The following is an 18,533-nucleotide window of genomic DNA, read 5'->3' as shown; positions in this document are numbered from 1 at the left end:
TGTGGTACCTCCCCAGATGTGCCCAGCTGTGTGAGTAACTGTGAGTTCTACAACAAACCAGGGAACTATCTGGCTACAAAGAAAAAAAAAAAAACCAACCATTTAAAAATAGTGATGTGACATAACTGCAGAGTGATGCAGAGCAGGAGCCCTGCCTGTGAGGGGTTGTGGTGATGGCTGGAATGGTTCTGGAATGTTAGTGGAAAACCACAGTTGAGAGCTCTGTGTAGCAGGCAGTGACTGCCTGTTTGTAAAGAATTAACACCCTGTGTCATCTCCAGCCTCTTCCTGTGTTTGGTTCCTGTCTGTAAAATGAGACGATGATAACCCTGGGGTAAGGACGTGCCAGTATTTGATTGACATGCCAAATTGTGCTGCACAGTCGTGCTGCTGAACTCTGCTACAAATGTTTGGCCTCGCTGACTTCAGGTGTAATGCAAAGTTAAACAAACATCTGGTCACATTTTCCCTGAAAGGTGAGATATTTAAATTCATTTAAAGGCTGCCTGGCACTACTGATCTGCTCTCAGGGTTGATGTGAATGAAGCTTTCCCTGGGTGGCCTCTCTACTTGTACTGCAATTTTGGAGACCTGGAGGTGCTCTGAGCCGAGATGTGCTGAAGGAAGGAGGTAACTGGTACCTTCACTGATGTTCCAGTGACCCCCCTCCCACCTCCTGGTTTCCGTGGGGAACCTTCAGCCACCGGCAGCCAGAATTGCTCTTGAGCATCCTGCAGTCACACAGTGGCCTTGGGTAAGTGACTTTCTAATGGACCAGTCTCATGCTTGCTAACAGCCTTTTGGCTGCTGTGCCCACAAACTGGTGCCTTCTCCAGGCAATTTTTCCATGCCCTCTGCAAAGCTGTCAGGCTGACTGCTGGCTCCTGAGGAATCAACCGAGCCTTGCTCTTGGGCTCACAGTTGCTCTTCGGTACTGTTGTAATCTGAAAGTTTGCTGCAATTAGTGCAAATACCAGAGGGAGAAAATAAAAGGCTGTTCTCAGATGTCTGTAGAGTGAACAACTGAAACATGAGTGTGGGATGAGCCAGGAAAACTGGCATTTTCCCCTGGCTGCACGCCATATGGAAGAGACAGTGCCTTGGAAGGGAAGGAGCAGAAAAGTTTGCCATTGGCTCTGATGAATCCCAATCCTGCTTATACTGAAGTCGTTGGGAATCCTCCCATTGTCTTCAGTGTGAGCAAGAAAGGATCTTAGGTGAGGATGGATGACTCTTTCCCTACTTGAATGAAGTCTCTTGCCTATTTATGGGCCTGCTTCTATTGAAACCGAGCCTGTTTTAGCCTTTTTGGGTTCTTAGGGACCTGTTTGTATAAAGCAACTTACCTACCTATCTTTTTTTTTCTATTGTGTGTATTTTTTTGTATGTTCTGTTGGAAGGTGAAGCCTCTGTAGAAGGGGATACAAAACCTGATTTTTAAATAGTAATAAACCAAAAGAGAATTAAACTCTGCAGGCTGCATGCAATTCATTTCCTGGAGATGGAGAGTAGAGACCGTGAGTGCACAGAGAGATGGCCTGTGCTTCTCATATCTCAAAATCTTCCTCTCCTCAGAGACAGTTCCTGCCTTTGCACATCTCCACAGCTCTCTGTGAAAATCCATAATTGCAACACTGTGTACCAGGATGGCCTTATTTTGAGGAGGAAATCCTTTCTCTGGCACTGTGCAATGAGATTTCTTGTTTCAGCATAAGTGGATGGAGTAACAAGGATCTGTGAAACTCAGTATTGTATTCATTGAATGGCAGTGAGATAGAACCGAGACAGGATATATAAATACATTTTTGCTTCTGGCCTGCCCACCTCAGGTGCTGGGGCACTGCCCAGTGCACAGTGTTCTAACTCCACACCATTACAGTCTAAAGAAATAAGTGCAAGTATTAGGTGAAACTTTCCTAAGCCTTTGTTCCTTCCTGGCTTTTTACCTCCTGAGGATGTTGCCAGCTGGAGCTCTGACTTTCTAAAAGAGAAACCAGAAAGACCAAAATAACAACAGAGTTTTTCCCTGTTCTGTAAACATGCTTAGGGAACAGAGCGTTTGCTTTTGTAAAGAGATGTGAAACAGTCCCCGTGCATATGTCAGTCAGGAGAAAGGCTATCTCTGCATGCCTAGGGCATGTGTGTGACCCAGAGAAAGGACAGAGCTTTGCCTTTCCACACAGCAAAGAAAGGGCAACTTCCCAAAATCAACAACTCCTCCCGCAGCCTTCAGGCAAACACCTGTGGAGAGAGGTCTCAGTACCTGTGTGCCAATGGTTTTATCTGCTTTCAGGTCAGCTAAGAAAACAAAATCCAGAGGTGGGAGCTCTGCATTGTAACTCTGTGAGTCCTGCTCTTTATGAGGAAGAAGTAGCTCTGCTGCAAGGTTTGGTCTCTGCATCTCTGTTCACATGTTGAATTACAAGGACAGCCATTACAAAATGAGTCTCTGTTTCTGCTCTTACATTATGACTCCAGTCCTCATCCCTAAACCCCAGAGAGATATGAAAACATGTGTTTGGGGTTTTTTTATGTCTGCAAGTTTATAATCTTCCTGCCTTTCTGTTGGCTTGGAATATGGGTCACTTGCTTATGAGTGCCTGAGCTATTTGGACATGGTGTATTTTCCACAGGAACTGGGAGTTTGGCATATTTAAGTGCAACTCTAACCTCAGGCTTTCCACAATGGAATCTAACTCCTACTTTGATAATATTCCATGATTCTTGAAGTTTAAACAGCAGATTTTTGAGCTATCACCTCTGTTTGACTGTGAAATCGGATTCCATGGTAAGGGAAGGGTTGGTATAAAGATATTTAATAATCCAATTCACTGGAGGTCAATTTGAACAGATATCAGAACAGAAATCTTTATTCCTTTTGACTCAAATCTCCAGACGTTTTTGTGCTGCCTTGTCATGTTTCTCATGTGCAAGATAACCCATTATTTTTAGAAAGGCATTTTCTAACGAGTGAACGTTGGTTTATCAGATTGCTCAGCTTTGCCAGGTACTGCTGGGCACAGCAGTGGACTGAGAAACAAGAAAGCTACACAGGTACTTCTATACCTGAAAAAACAACTAAACAACACATTCTCCAATTTTTCTTCTTGCATTAATGCTTGTTTGTACTTTTCATCTAAGTCAGCTCTACACATGCAGAACTTGAGAACATCTCAAGTCCTTATGTGCATATCCACCTTCAGGATTCCTTCCCCTGGAATACCATTTCATAAGGTAGGTACTGCGTGTCTGAGGCTTTCAAGTACTTTGCAGACATTTAATAATTTCTGCCTCTGTGACATAAGTAGTATTAACATGGGAAACCAAGGCAGAAGCTTGCCTAAGGTCAAGCAAAGATCAGTCAAAGAATTTAGACCAGGGCTCCTGTTCTTGGCTCAGACCTATGTGTTCTCTGAGTAGATCACAGTGTCTTTCAAAATAGCTTCCCTTCCTCCCCCCTTAAACATGCAGGCTCTGTTTTTTGTCAATAACAATCTGCATCTGGGAGAAAAACCAAACAATCAAACAAACCAACCCAGCAAAAGCCAGTGCAATGGGGGACTGAACCACGGTTAGGCAGCTGTACCTAATTCCAAACAATATTGCTATGGTTGATGGTATCCTGCCAGGAGACCCCCCTTTGGACGGCAGGTAGAGCCGTGTCTGTGATCCAGGCACCGGGAAAGAGCTGAGGGCCGTGATCCACGGGGAGTCCTCCACAGCTGCCTCAGTGGGCCAGTGTGAACACAATGTCTGTGGGCACTTGGGCCCTTCAAACCCACTGAGAAGAGCTGTGGGAAGGCACTGGGCAGCGTGTGACAAAAAGGACAAAGAAGAGTTGCTGTTGGAGAGGACTGCGTGTGAAATTTCTGAAGTCAGCGAGTGTTTGGTGCTAATCTCTTAATGCTGGCAAAGTGGAGCTGCGGTGCTTCTCCCAGGAAACAATAGGCCCCACATTGCCCTCCCGAGGCCTCTGTCCTTTTAGTGCAGCCCACACAGAAAGCTCATCTGAGAAAGCACTCGCAGTTAGTGGAGCAACCCCTGAACCAGTCTGAACCAGTTCAAATATCGCATCTGGTTGTTTTGCTTCTGCAGACTTCCTTGTTAGTCCTTGGAGGCTGGGGCTGGCATTTACTGAGCAATAGCTCATGCTGTCAGACCGGAGGGGGAGGGAAAGTCTCTCCTTGAGCGTGTCAGCAGGGCCACGCCACAGTGCCATTGGATATTCCTGCCCCTCCACACCGGCTCCTTTGGAGTCACTGTCTCTGTCTCGATTTTGGGTTATACTCGGCTCAGTTTCATAAACTCAACATCTGATCCTTTTGTTGCAGCCCTGATGCTTTTTTCTTACATTCAAATTGTTTTTGGGTTAGAAATGAAAGATATTTGTTTACAACTCCTCCATCATTGCTTACAGAAGGCTTTTTACAGGTGAGACCCACCATAATTTTCATGACCAAGACAGAGGCAACAAAGGAATAGAAACCCTGTTTTTGTTGGAGTTGGAAGTACATAATAGTGTTTAGTGACATTCGATGCTTTAAGCACAAATTGCTCTAATAATCTCTTCATGGTAGGCGAGGTCTCAGGATGTACTTTATTCTTGAGCGTTGCAATTTATGAAGGAAGCGGAAAATGGTTTAGAAAAACAAGTTTTGAGGGAAAATTGTAACAATTATTTTGGTTGCCTAGGAATAAGAGAGGGAAACTTATGGGAACATGACATGTGTTCTATTACAAGGAGGGCAGTGGTCAGCTTTTTCCATTTTAAGCATTCCTTGTTAATTTGGCTAAGAAAGATTACTCAGATTAGAAAACTCATTTTGCTTACTCCCCTCAGTGTCTTATTTGGTCAGATTAAGTAATAAAGCATGTTGGTTCTTGCATAGGAGATCAGATGAATTTTTGCCCAGGAAGATCTGAAGGCACTAGGCTGTGGCCAGAGAAGGAGGGTGGGTTTGATGGGTTCTTGCAGAGTCATTCCAGAGCTGTACCTCTGTGGCTGCCTCCCTTGGCACAGCATGCTGTGCTAGGTGGGAGATGCCTTTTATTTTTCTATTTTTTCTTTAAGGAAAGTCTCAATGCACTTTGAATTTTTCCACAGGTGAAAAAAAGTAGAACAAACAAACAAGAAAGAGCAGCTGACAGACAGGAGAGAGAAAAAAAGCAGACACTGTTCATTCTGGAACCTGTATAAACAGCAGAAAGGTACCAGCTCACAGCTGAAACTGGTTCACACTGAGTTTAGGGAGGATGCTTAATGTCCCTTTTTCCTAAAAATAGTGTATATACTCTCCTGTGAAGTGTTTGTGGATGTGGGGATGTGCTGTGATACATGTATGTGTACACACCTACAGAATTCTCCGTGTAAACTGTGTGGGGATGTAGCTGCAGAGCTATTGGATTACATATAGTTTGGGTAGTTTAAAATCAAGTCCTGGGAAATAATGTCACGTTTAATCTGTAAAAGTGTAGCAAGAAGAGCAAACCCATTCCCAAGCAGCAGAAAGAGCAATTGAGTCTGCCTTTGACAGCTGCCACCTGGCATCCTATTAAACTTAACTCTGTGAAACTGCCAGGCATAAATCTTCCCTCATCCTGGAGAAAGCTAAAGATGAAAGAAAAAAATTATGCTTAGAAGTCAGTTGTGGAAAAGACTTTGATCTTTACCATTAATGTGAAGGTTTTTGCATTTCTCCCAGATTCCCCATTGTCCCTCTGTGGACTAGAAACTCAATTTGTTTTCTGCAACTTGGCTGGGTGTAATGAGAAGTGCAAATTTATCTTGTTACATGGCAAGAGAGCAGGGAAGATCTGAGATTTGTTTCCACAGAGATTAGTGCAGTTCCTGGATCAGTATGTACAGGAGGAGGTGCTTTCTGTACTACATGGAATGGAGGCATTAGTTAGTCTCATGAAATGAGCAAAAAGAAATTAATTGTGCGGGTTGGCCAGCCCTCTGCAAACTGTTGTGGACAGGCAGTGCTTCTGGATGCATGTGTGGCCCTGCAGTTTCTGCTGAATGGGATCTGTCCCATAAAATCTGTGATGAAGAGCTATTACAAACAGAAGGCTTGATTCAATAGCCCTTATTAACAATTCTTTCTGACTCCAGTTAGCCTTGCCTTCACAGAGAGTAACTGGAGAGCACCAGGAATGCAGGAACGGGGTGTCTGTGCAGACAATGAGCGTAATGCCACAAAGGAGGAATCTTAGCAGTTGGGACTGACACGCACAGTTGGGTTTTGGTTTATTGGTTTGGTTTTTTACAACCTGGCTGCAGGTTTGTTTTTTTTTTTTAATCTGACATTATTAAAGTAAATTTTCTGTAGTGGTAAATCATATTGTTAAAGCATGAATCACACACGAGTGTGTGCTGAGGCCTGTGGTCTCATACTCAGTGGTAGTGCTGCTTAATTGACCTGTTTTCCTCATCTACCCATCTGTCATGCTGATATGTCTGTGTTTTTGTGGCTCCATTGGGGACTGGATGCAGCAGATAACCTGGTTGTAAAGGGGTTAAAGTATTCGTGACCTGGTGAAAAAGGGGGGAAAAGTTGGGTTGGATCAGCGCCTTGAGCCAGCTTGTCACACAAGTACCTGTAGCAGCCTGAGAGAGCCCTGCCAGGATGGAAATATCTGGGAGGGGAAGGGAAAGGCCACTGCTCCAGCCAGCACTGCCCAAAAGAGTGATTCATAAAACACTGAACACAACCTGCAGCTTCCTGGCATAGAAATACTTTTTATGTTTTCAGTGGTTTCCATGTGATTTCAATGCACTTTAAAAGAAGGGAACTTCCCCGTCCTCTTCTGAGAAGGGAGGTTTGATTGTACCTCATGTAACAGAAAGGAAAGGAAAGCGCAAAGAAGTGAGGCGGGCAGGCAGACTGGCCAAGGTCAGGAGGAACTCTGTGGGAAAGCCAGAAATAGCACCTTGTGCTGCAGGCCTGTGCCTTGGCTACAAACCCATCAGTTGGCCCAGGCTGCCTTTGCGAGCTCATTGTCAAACAGCACCAAGTATTCAGTGGCTTGTTTTTCACTGGTGTAAAATAGAAGCATTGCTGAGGACTCCAGATGCTTGTGTACAGTCGCTGGTGTGTTCAGGAACAGAAGTATCTATTGTAACCCATTTGAAATGTCTGCAGAGAGGCTTTATCACAGTGGCTGGGTGCCTGCAGTAGAATTGCTCTAAAGCATTTTAATGCTGTTTACATTGCTTTTTCTATGAGCGAGCACATCTCTTGGGGGATGTGGAGTCAAAGGAAAGCAATGGATTAGCAGAGGTGAGAATGCAAACCTTTAATGGGGAGGTGCAGTGTGTACCACCAGCAAGGTCTCCTCTCTAGAGAAAAGAGAACTCAAAGGGAGAATCTGGGCAGGAGGATTTAGTCCTTCGTGGAAGTTCTCTATGGGAGTGACCAGTTTTAGGTCCCTTTAGACAAACACTTTCCCTGCCTCAGGCAGCGATTCAAGCGTAGTTCCGTGTGGGAAGTCTCTTCTGGCCCAAGACTTTTCTGCGACTGTCGGAGACGAGCCCAGGGACGCGGAGCTGCGCCTCGGCAGCGCTTCCCCGCGTTCCTGCCGAGCCCCACGGCCCGGCGGAGCCGAGCCCCCACCTCAGCGCTCGGTGCCGCGGCTGGGACCCTGCTGGGCGGCGGGGGAGCGGCGGCAGGTTGCCGGCTGGCCCGAGCCCTGCCCCGCGGCGGCCGCCCCTTCCCCTCCCGGGGGCGGGCGGCGGCGGCGGCAGCGTTAGGACCCGGCGGCGGCTGCGGGCGGGGGGGGGAAGCGCAGCCCGGCGCTTGTTTACCGGGGAGCGCCGGGGCAGGGCTCGCCGAGCTGCGCGGCCGGGCTGGCGGCGGCTCCGAGGATGCTGCCCGGGGCTCCGCGGCGGGCGCTGGGCGCTGTGCTGCTGCTGGGCTCGCTGCTGCTGCTGCCGCTGCCGCCGGCCGCCCGCGGCGCCGAGGGTGAGTGCGAGCGCCGGCCCTTTGTGGGGGACAAAGGCCGGGCTGGGGAAGGAGGGAGACCCCCGTGGGGGAGGGAGGCGGGGGCCGTGCTGGGGGCGGCGGTGGCCGGCCCCCCGCACGGCTCGGCTCGGCTGGTGTCTCCGCAGAGTGCCTCCGCGGCAACGGCGCGTCCTACCGCGGCAGCCGCCGAGTGGCCTCCGGCGGCGCCCCGTGCCTCAACTGGCTGAGCGTGCGGAGCCCATCGCTGCCGGCAGGTGGGTCCGGGCCGGGGGGCGGACAGGGGGGGCCCGGGGGGCCCGGGGGGCCCGGGGTGCGGCGGCCGCGCTGACGGCCCCGCTGCCCCCCAGCAATCAGCGAGGACCACAACAGCTGCAGGAACCCGGACGGCGCCGCCGCGCCCTGGTGCTTCGTCCGAAACGCTGCCGGAGACCCCGAGCGGCGACCCTGCGACATCGCCCCGTGCTCAGGTAAGAGCGACCCCCCCCGTCCTGCCCTCCCCGGGCATCCCTCTGCCGGGGGGGGCTGGGTTCGTCGCCAGGGTGGGGTCCCCCCTGCGCACAAACAACCCCGGGCTACGCCAGCACCTCCCCCGGGAACACGGCGTTCCCGGGGCTCCCCTCCAGCACTCCCCCATGTATGCACATCTGCCTCCCAGCTGTGCCTCGCTCCACCCCTACAGCTTTTCCATTAGTGCCAGAAAAGGCCTGTGGAAAGTCCCCACTCCCCCACATTTCACTAGTCACCATAGGGCTCTTTAGCGGAGTTGCAAAAGGGCCGAGGTCTGGGCATCTAGGAACGGCAGAGGTGTTGGGAGAGTCCTACTCTGGGGCATGTTACAGCTGATTAAAGGAGCTGCTAAACGATTCCTAGTGGGAATTTGAGTACAGGTGGGGGAAAGATCTTGGAAAAAAAGAGAATTTTAAGGGAGGACTTGAAGAAATGAAAACCCCAAACACTGGATTCCCTCTGGATAGTCACAATAGGAATAGTTTGCCAAGAAGACTGTAGCTGAAGCCTGTTTCAGGGAGAGGTGATGTCAGTGTTGACTGACGCCAGAGTAGCCACTTGGGGTTTTTTGAACTGTTTACTAATTTCTGAGTCCTGCAAGATTTACGCACTCGCCGTCCCTTGAGATTGCTGTCCTCGCGTGTACATACTTTTCCCACACACAAACACCCTCCCCTTTTCTTCACTTTGCTCTTTTTTTGCCTGCTTTTCCCTGAAGATGGAGCAAAACAAATGTTCTGCTGCAAAGAGCCTTACTCAAAACAGTCCTGCAGCTTTGGGATCAGGAGAGTTGCCTGCCCTTTTGGCCGTTTTTATGTCTAATGGGTTTGACTGTTTCTGTGTCTCACAGTGGGCACCTTTCCCTCTGCAACAGCTCCCTTTAGTTCAGCTTCCCTGGCTGACCCTACCTGAAGTTATTGTGCAGTGCAGGAGACCCTGATTTCCTGTCTCTAATCCCCCTTCTGTACTTCCATTTCACGTTCCACTGAGGCCTCAAAATGGCTGCAGGTAGAAAATCCACATGGAGTTATTGCCAGCTGTGGGGCAAAATCCATGTGGAGAGTTTTCAGGATTTATACTGTGCATAGCATTTCCAAAAAGTAGGGTTTTTTCCTGTAGAGCAGATAATAGATACCTACTCTACACTGTCACAGCTTCTACTGTGCTACAGCTTCCATTTGAACTGTGCCATGAAAGAAGGTGCTACCTTGAAAATCTTTCAATGCTGCTGATAAAAACCAGCACTGATAAAAAGCAGGGCTGGGAAGGGACCTGAGTGTCCATCCTTGGGTGCCTTTGGGCCCTGGCTGAGCAGGAACTTGCTGTCCTTACACTCACCAGTGGCTTTGTTGCCTGGGGGGCTGCTCTGACTTAGCCTGTCCAACATACTAAAGGAGTTTGCTGCTCCACTGCAAAGAGGGGCTGGGGGAGAAGAACATCCCCCACGTTGTTTTCACACCAGCTGGAGTCTCCTTCTGTCAGACTTCCCTGTGTCAGGAAGATTGAGGCAGAAGAGAGATAAATAGGCTCCTGGGAGATCTGGGATGGAGATTCTCATAATCTTGTTCACGTCTGTTCAGCATGATTGAAGCTGCAGCCTGTATATCGATCTATACATTAAATGAAGTCATTGTGCATCCCCTGGACTCGTGCCCTGAACCTGGGTTTTGTGCTGCTGCCTGACTTCTGTCTCATCTGTGGTGCTGCCTTGGACTCTTGGTTAAATGGCTTCATGTCAGAGGAAGGTGGGGGGAGGAGAGTACATTTCTTGTCTACTTTGGGAGGATTTCTGGCAACAACTTAAGAGGGAACAAACACATGTTGTTTTGAAGTACTCGTCAGTGCTTGGTATGTTGTATATATATTTTTTTCCTCTCAACAGATGCTACAGCTGCCACAGCCCCAGTCCCTACAGCAGAGGTTGGTGCTTCTCAGGAGGATGAGCAGGTGTTTGAGCCAGCTGATACCTTGCCCTCCCGGAGCGAGGCAGCCGCAGTGCAGCCCGTCATTGGGATCAGTCAGAGAGTGCAGATGAACTCCAAAGAAAAGAAGGACTTAGGGATGCTAGGTACAAGCCCAGGATTATGTGCTGGATCCGTTCCTGTAATTGTGTTGGGATGGATTTGTTTTGAAGCTCTGAAAGGTACTGCCTCTAATTTTGTCTCTTTTCTTTTTCTTCTCGCAGGGTATGTGCTGGGGCTGATCATGATGGTGATAATCATTGCCATTGGAGCTGGCATTGTCCTGGGATACATCTATAAGAGGTGAGTGGCTGTTCTCATTTGTCCAGAAGCTGATGTGTATAGAGCAGGAGTGTCTGAGCACCTGCAGACCTAATCAGATCCCAAGGAAAAGGGACATATGTTTGGTTGTGGGACATTGAGCAAGAGTTTTCTTTGTGCCGCTGAGGAAAGAACTACTGAAGAGTTAATCCCATTTTCCATTTCACCCATCAGTGTGGTGTTCTGTCCCATTTAAAGTTTCAAATTGCCCTCTTTATTCTTTGCTTTTTTGTGTGTGCATGTGTGCCTTGATGCGGCTTCCTCAGATGTGTTATTGGGAGCTGGAATTTATGCAAAGCTGGAGAGAGCAGATCCCAGGTGCCCTCTGTGATCAGAAAAAGAACAATCCTTCTAGCAGGCCACCTGTTCCCCTACTTTCTCTAGTCTAGCTTTAGAAAACAATTGGCAATTTTTTTGCCACTCGTGCATTGTATCCTGTGAAGCTGAATACCAACCAGCACTTCTTTTTGGTCAAAGTTCATTTTACCAAAGCTCTCGTATATGTAAGATCAGTTTTCATTCTCACTTCAATTACTGTTTCTTCATCCACTTCACTGTGTTGGATGGAAATGTTTCTGTAGCTCAGCAGCCTTTGAGGGAAGTGGCAGCAGCAGCTTAGTTGTAAGAGAGAGGGCAGGATTGACAAATAGCAGTGATTGTCGCTGCAGCGAGCGAGGGCCCAGGCTCCCTCCTCTGGGAGGGTTGGTTCTGTGTTTTGGCTGTTTGACAGCAGTCTGACACAACCAAGCAGAAGGAGCCCTTTCCCAAGCTGGGACACGTCCTTATGTAAGTGTTTATAATAAATGCCGACAGGAAAAAAAAAACAGAGGGAGGAGTGTTACATAAGGGGCAAAACACAGAGCGCTGCTTGTCGAGGAATCTGATTTGAGGTGTCACTTCAGAGAATGCTGTCTTGTGTGCTGGCAGGGACGGCAGCTGCTGCTGCACGCTCGTAGGCAGCTTTGAAAAGCAGCCAAAATGCTGACAGGAAACCCCAGCAGCTCCGCCTGGCTGGGATCACGAGCCCCGGGAGGAGCTCTGTGCCTGTCCCACCTCGCCGCTCTCCTGGGCGGCAGGAAGCAGTAGACCAGCGTTGGGCTTTGTCCAAGTGCAGCTTTGCTTCTCCAGCCACAGATTGCTCACAGCAGGACTGCAGTGCAGGTTTACTGTCTCCCTCCTTGCCTTGATGTCCAAATTGCATGTGCAAGCTGGCAGGTTTGGGTAGGTGTGGTGAGAAACCTTTAATGGGTTTGGTAGCTTTGGGTATACATAGCTTTTCTGGAGACAACATGCTATTAATGCCAAATCCATTTTTAAAGTGAGGCAGCTCTTCCTCAGCACAAATTACAGAGGTGTTCCTTCCCTTAGCAACAGGCAGGAGGCTGAGGTAGGTTTGAGAGCTGGTTGTGGAGTTAGGCTTTAGCTGCAGCAGCAGAAGGCAGGGCCAGCTCTGAAGTCAGCTTTAATACTTTCAGGGACAGCTTAATTCGCTGCAACAAAAACCAGAAGCTGTCACCAGCTCTGGTATTTGTTGCAGATGAAGCAGGTTACAGAAGCCTTTCTCCACAGCAGTGGGCTCTGCACTGTCTCACTGCTCCCCTGGGCCTGCACCAGGCTGTGCAGGGGGACTGTAAGGGATAAGGAAACATATGGCAGCTCCGTGGTTTGGAGGGGAGGCCTGGCTTTACAGTCATCATTTAGCAGCAGCAGTGTCAGTGAATAAGCCAGTTTGAGGGAGGGACAGACTTCACTTGGCTGCTTGTTTTTTAAAGATGCTCAGCTGCTTACAGTAGGGAATATTTCGGGCCCTTTTTAAGTAGCTGAAACAGCTGTTTATCTTATAGTAGAGAAGAGGGGACTCTGCTCTTTTCCACCTTTACTGAGACTGCCTCCAAGCAGCGGCACTCACCCCTTGCACATATGTTTTTTTATTTTAATGTAGGGGGAAAGACCTGAAGGAGAAGCACGAGCAGAAGGTTTACGAGCGGGAAATGCAGCGCATCACGCTGCCGCTGTCCGCCTTCAGCAACCCTGCGTGCGAGCTGGTGGAGGAGAACACCATCGAGGTGCACACCACCCAGACCCCCCTGGAGGACACGGGCAGCGGCCCCCTCATGGGGCAGGCGGGGACTCCTGGGGCCTGAGCAGCTCAGGCAGGCGATAAAGGCTGAGCAAAGCCTCCAGCTTCCCACTGTGAGTGCAGGGGGTGCGTGTGTTCGTTTCCGTTTTGTTTTCTTTTCGATGAACGCCGGCTGAGGGTGATGCAGAGGAACAGAGCAATGGGCTATTCATCACCATCTGTTGGAGGGGCACCGTTCAGTGCGTGACCGGCTGGGAACTGGTGTGGTGGACCCTGCTGCTTCCTCCCACCTATCTCCGTGGTGTGCCAAGGAGCTGGGGGGGATGATGGGCCAGGCTCACGACTGGCCACAGATCCCATAGCCCAGAGCGTGGTCTTGGCTTCCTCTGTTTCTGTTCCTTTCCTATTTAATGGTGTGCACTGTTTAAGTTTCAGCCTGGAACCCCAGGAGGGAGCAGTACTGCAGGGACTGAGGGGAGCTTCACATCAGACTTAGCTACATAATTACACTCTGATTATAGTTCCTGCCTTTTGCTTTAGTAGCTGAGAGCTGGAAGCACTGTCCAGAATTCTGCTACTGGATCAGTTTTATTTTCCAAGGAAGAGTTTATTTGAGGGATGTCTTTGGCCAGGAGCAGTGTGTTTAGCCCCAGTGTCAGTTTGGAAAAGCTCTCCTCAAGCTCTTGACAAATCCAGGTCTTCCAGGGCTGAGGCCACGTCTCCATTCCCCTGTGGTGGTACATGCACAGCCCCAGTTGTAGGTGTGGGTGTGGTCTGTGTGTGCCTCCTGCTCACTTACACAGATAGGAGACCAGGGGCCAGCAGAAGATACTTGTGGAGTGAAGAAACTGCCCTTCAGTTATTAGAGCAGGTAAACACTGAGGAATAGATATCCTCTCTGGAATTCCCTTGGCCTCCTACAGAGCCAGTGCTGGACAGAGTGGCCAAGCTGTGGAGGTCACCCAGCTCACAGTGCAGCAGCTCTGGCTCCAAGGGCAGGACAGGGCAGTTGTTTGGGAAGATCCTGAAGTCATGGCGTGGCTCCCGGCCCAGCCTCTGCCACACACACTCAGCTTGTGCAGCAAGACTACTTACTTACAGAGCCTGGCCCTATTCGAGAGGTTCTGTAATGACTATTATTAGCATTTCAGGGGGTTTGGAAGGGATGGTTGCTACAGTGTCTCCCAAGTGGCACCAAGGCAAGGCCAGTTCAGGGAAACACCCGTCCCCACCTCAGGGGATTCAAGCCATTCAAGTTAAGTTTTCTAGCCATCTGCTTTATAGCTGTGGGCCTAACAGGGAGCAGCACTTGGCAGCAGGGGTTTTAGTGTTAATGTTTGATTCTGAAAAGGGAAATGTTTTATTTTTAAATGCCTTTGAATACCATTTCTTTGTAAAATGTTTTAAATACCTCATTATGAGAAGGTGCAGACTGTGCTACCTTGTATTAAAGCTTAAAAGAAAAAATGCTCTGTAGACCTGTGTGGACTGTGGCTCATCTGTGCATTCCCCTGCCAGAGCAGCACCCTTTGGATTGTTGCAGATTGAACTGAGGAGAAAGGAAGATGCCACTTCAGTTTGCCAGGCCCAAAAGTAAATTCCTACAAGCAGTGCCTTCCCTCACCAGCACTGACATGGGACATAGAGCTCGTCTCCTTGCTGCCAGCAGCTGGTCTTGGACTGGGACACTGTTCCTGAAAAGCAGCTGGTGACTCAGCAGCCTGGCCCATGGCAAGACACTCTTGGTTCCAGCCCCTTCCTGCACTGACACGGGTCAGTTCTGCTGCGGTGCTGCTCAGCAGCAGCTCCTTCCCTTGGGAAGCACGATGGAGACGGAGCACAGCGCGTTACAGGAGCCACTCACAGAGCATTTTTGTTCACTTGTTGCCTTAACAAATGCCCTTGGACTGCATATTTCAGAATAAGAGGTTTCCAAGAACAGGCTGTATTTTTATCCCTACACTAGAAAAGGAAAACGAAAGGAGGCTCCATGTTCTGCTGATTCCTGTCCACCCTTAGAAACCAACCAACCAACGAACAGAACTGAACAACTTCTCCGGGTAAACAGTCCTACAGAGCCCTTGCACTGAGAGTCTGCAGTTGTGTGAATGTGGCAGAGCCCACTGACTCAGAAGGGGGGTTGTAGGTGGTACCTCACCTGGACACTGTTGATGTTGCCATGTTGTGACTACAAATGAAACCCGAGAAAGTTACAGCTTCCGGCTTTATTGAACACAGAGACCACAAACTCTCATCCTCAGAGCGTTCAGTTACTGCTTTTTAATTTAGAGCGTGGAGCTGTGCAAATCACAGTTCATAAACCCCACCCACACATCACCCAGGACTCTCCCCTTCAGGGGTCCCCTCACAAACCAGCCTGGGAGGGGGAATGAAAGGGCAAATCCTATTAATAATCCTGAATCCACTGGACCCAGTTTGGTGAGGCTCCTCCACTGACTCACAGCACAGGGAGTCCCCAGTGTTTCTAAAACACCACTACATGGACTAAAAACACCCCCCCTCTTGCACATCTGTTGTCATGAGATGGCTGGTCCCATGTTTTTTAACATAATACTTTAAACTCATGGGTAGGGGGAGGAAATCAAAGTAACAGCAAAGACTAACACCCATTCCCCACCATTCAATGCTGAAGGGAGGAGGGGGAGAAAGGAGCACACTCGAAATCCAGTTAAGAGCAGGACTTGATCCAGCTTTTGGTTCAGTTCTGCCAACCACACGAGCTACTGCAGCAGTAGCTTTACTTCCTCTCCCACCCAGGGAGGAAGAGAAGTACTGGAAGAAAATACACCCCCACCTACCTCCCAGTGACTCCAAGCCCTTTCTTCTCCCCCAAAGCAGGGAATGACCCTGAGGAAAGTTTCTGCTTGGAGAATCAGTTCAGGTGCTGCAGCAGCAGCTGCAAGAAGGACCTTCAAAGGGAGCAACTTGCACAGTCTGCAGGAAAGGATGAGGTAATGGCAACTGAATTACTCGTTCTCCAGCTGCCACTCCGGAGAGGATGGGACGTTCTCCAGCACTTCTCTGTTCATGACAAGTCCATCCTTTAAGTAACCTTGGGCAAGTCCCCTTTGCTGTTGTCCACACGCAAGGTCTGAGCCACTTCAAACCTTTTGCTTCCGGACGAGCACCTTTTGCCGCCCTTTCTGTCACCTCACGTCCACAGGCCGGGAGCTCAAGCAGCTTCAGCACTCCAGGAATGTCCCCAGCCAGTGCCTAGTGCAGTTCTACACATTCAGGTTCAAACACCTTCACCTGGGTAAAGTCTGGGGCAGGCAAAGTCACTGCAGGCGCGGGGGCTGAAGATGCCCCAGTGGCTCATTTGCTGCCTGCCTCATTCACCATCAGGAGGGGCAAGCAGAGCTCAGTCTTAGTGTTTCTAGGCAGGCTTTTGGAGGTATTCTGAGACTGATAAGGAAGAAAACCACAAAACCAAAACAAAAATCCATACATGCTTTCCCAGAGACAAGGTATTTCAGGAGAGCTGCCCAGTTCCTGGGGCTTTTCACTGTCTCCCCGATGCACGTGGGAGGTCAGCATCTCAGTGGGCTGTTCTGGGAAACACATGCACAAACATACACACGTGTGCTGTCCTGGTGGAGTATTTTGCTGGATATCCAATTTTCCCAGCTTTCTGAGCAGGGCAGTCAGTGGGAGAAGCAGTTCCAGAAGTGCTGGTTCTTAGCCAGGAGAGTCTCCTATAGCAATTCCCTCCCTGGCAGACAGGCCAGGGTGGCTTCACAGCTTGCAGCCAAGTTCTAAGGCACCACAGTAAAGAAGCCTGAAAAGGCCAGAGAAACATTTCTCAAGCCAGAAAAATAGTGTTGAGCAGCTTTCCTAGGTGCAGTTGGCAGGAAACAGCCCTTTTTGCTTCTGAAACACGCCAGAAATCCACAGTGAATCAGGATGTCCAAGAGGAGGAGCACTGGGTGGGGAGAGAGAGGCAATGCAGCAAACGCGCAGCGTGGTGCCCCGTTAATGCCCTGGAAGTGGCTGAAGTGCATCTCCCTCCCTGACACTCATCCCAGCTCCAATGGAAGCGATGCAGGCAGCAGGAAGAGCGGACTAGGTGGTGTTCTCAGGTAGCTTGTCCCGGGTCAGTCCATACTGCACACTCACGTTGTGGTCCAGCTCCTCCAGCTCAGAGGGAAGGGGGATGGCAAGTTCTCCAAGGTAGAGAGAGAGAGCTTCAAAGGAATCTTCCAGCTTGGAAAAAGGGGGCCTAGAAGCAGCAGTGAGGAAATGTGAGTGGGGAAGAGGAAGAATAACAGCATCTGGAAAGGCTGAGCCCGATGTCCTTCCAGACCACTCTGCCACGTACAGAGCCGTGAGCAGGGACATGATTCCCTCCCCATTCAGCTTCCAAGACTGCAAAGCCCCCATCTCTCTGGGCTACCCATTTGTGCAGCCAGTGATCAGGCTCTGGCTCTTTGGAACCCACTTGGCATCAACACTGTTCTGAATGTACAGGTTTCACAACTGAGATCAAAAGAGGAATTCACCTTGCTGCCAAGGGCTGCCCCTACTTTTGGTACCTGAAGGAGCCCCAATCACTCCTCCTCCTCTACACACTCTGTCTTGGAACTGTTTCAGAGATCTCCAGCATAAAGAGTGGCCTCTCTGCCAAACTGACGAGTGTAAAGTCTCTCCATGCGCAGAAGCCTTTGAACATTCCCACAGTAGGTTGGAATTGCCCTCCACCTTGGGAATACAGACACAATCCTGCAGGCTTAGGAAGAGGAGCCTTGCAGACCCCAAACCTACCTGCTCTCTGGCTCCAGCCTGCAGCAAATAGCAGCCAGAGGGAAAAAGGCTGGAGGACAGTCAGCAGGAACAAACTTCTCCCAGAACAGCTTGACATTAAGGCCAAAATCCAGTGTGCGTGGGAGACAGTCTGGGTCAGCATAAACCTGGCCTATGATCTAGGGAAAAACGAGACAAGCACTTCAGTACTGCAACAGGTCCAGAGTGTTATCAGAGAACTTCAGCAGCAAGCAGGGGCTCCTTCAAACTATTATGGTGGAAGGGAAAGAACAGAAACATCGTTCCTCCTGTCCAGTGGGGCCACTGGAGGCCCAGACCCCTTCTCCTGCCCAGGGTCTCTCTGCCAGAAGACACAGGATGATGTGCCCCTCCAGGGAGCTCGACAGTGTCTCACTGCTGGGGATGACACAGCCCCTGGTGACTGCAGGTGATCCACACAACCTGCACCACCATTCCACCTCTGCCCCGCTGCTGCCCCAGAACTCACCACCTCCAGCACGAGGGCACTCCCAGGGTACCAGAGGGAAGGAGCCCAGAGCAGAGCTCGGGGGTGATCTGGACTCACAAGGTCAGTGTCAATACAAACTTTCACAGGGACACAGCATTAGGTTTAAAGCCTCATCGGGTATCACAAAAAGGGTGTTATTTATACCCACCCAGGCTTTTTTATGTCAATAACTCACAGCAGGGCAACCACATCCTGTAACTAGACAGTGGCACACCCACTATGTGTTTTGGCAGGGTTATTTCCTTATCTGAGTGTAGACCTTTTTTTTTTTTAGCATTGTTGTTTTGGGGACAAAGAAAACATTCATGTGCTCCTACCCCTTTGTCTTTTTTTTTTTCTACATGAAACAATTGTTTTAATCCCACATACAGATTTTTCAGGTTCCTAGATCTATCACTCACAACCACAAC

General features: G+C 49.6%; 3 protein-coding genes across 6 annotated transcripts in view; 2 read left to right on the top strand and 1 right to left on the bottom strand.

Annotated features, from left to right (window-relative positions):
- The window catches only part of PATZ1 (POZ/BTB and AT hook containing zinc finger 1), a 33,067-nt gene extending 22,658 nt beyond the window's left edge, over nucleotides 1-10,409 (top strand). Inside the window, exons 8-9 of the transcript XR_003571055.1 lie at nucleotides 5,105-5,208; nucleotides 10,354-10,409. The gene's annotated coding sequence lies outside the window, so the exon portion shown is untranslated. The remainder of the gene's footprint in view (nucleotides 1-5,104; nucleotides 5,209-10,353) is intronic.
- PIK3IP1 (phosphoinositide-3-kinase interacting protein 1) lies at nucleotides 7,759-14,311 on the top strand. Its single transcript, XM_027881979.1, has 6 exons — nucleotides 7,759-7,964; nucleotides 8,111-8,218; nucleotides 8,312-8,431; nucleotides 10,354-10,539; nucleotides 10,657-10,735; nucleotides 12,696-14,311. Exons 1-6 carry the CDS (start codon nucleotides 7,868-7,870, stop codon nucleotides 12,895-12,897), a joined length of 792 nt encoding a protein of 263 aa, XP_027737780.1. The 5' UTR covers nucleotides 7,759-7,867; the 3' UTR covers nucleotides 12,898-14,311.
- A 732-nt stretch (nucleotides 14,312-15,043) lies between these two features.
- The window catches only part of LIMK2 (LIM domain kinase 2), a 30,433-nt gene continuing 26,943 nt past the window's right edge, over nucleotides 15,044-18,533 (bottom strand). For all 4 annotated transcript variants that reach the window (XM_027881972.1, XM_027881970.1, XM_027881974.1 and 1 more), the window contains 2 exons: nucleotides 17,616-17,773; nucleotides 15,044-17,073 (listed from right to left, as the gene is read on the bottom strand). In XM_027881972.1, the coding sequence (XP_027737773.1) occupies nucleotides 16,917-17,073; nucleotides 17,616-17,773 (315 nt within the window). In that variant the 3' untranslated portion in view covers nucleotides 15,044-16,916. The remainder of the gene's footprint in view (nucleotides 17,074-17,615; nucleotides 17,774-18,533) is intronic.

Source organism: Empidonax traillii, unplaced genomic scaffold (genome assembly GCF_003031625.1).
Source record: "Empidonax traillii isolate 1590-97213 ecotype Southwest subspecies unplaced genomic scaffold, ASM303162v1 scaffold99:size1466351, whole genome shotgun sequence".
NCBI classification, from domain to species: domain Eukaryota; kingdom Metazoa; phylum Chordata; class Aves; order Passeriformes; family Tyrannidae; genus Empidonax; species Empidonax traillii.
This window is presented reverse-complemented; position numbering and strand designations above follow the sequence as displayed.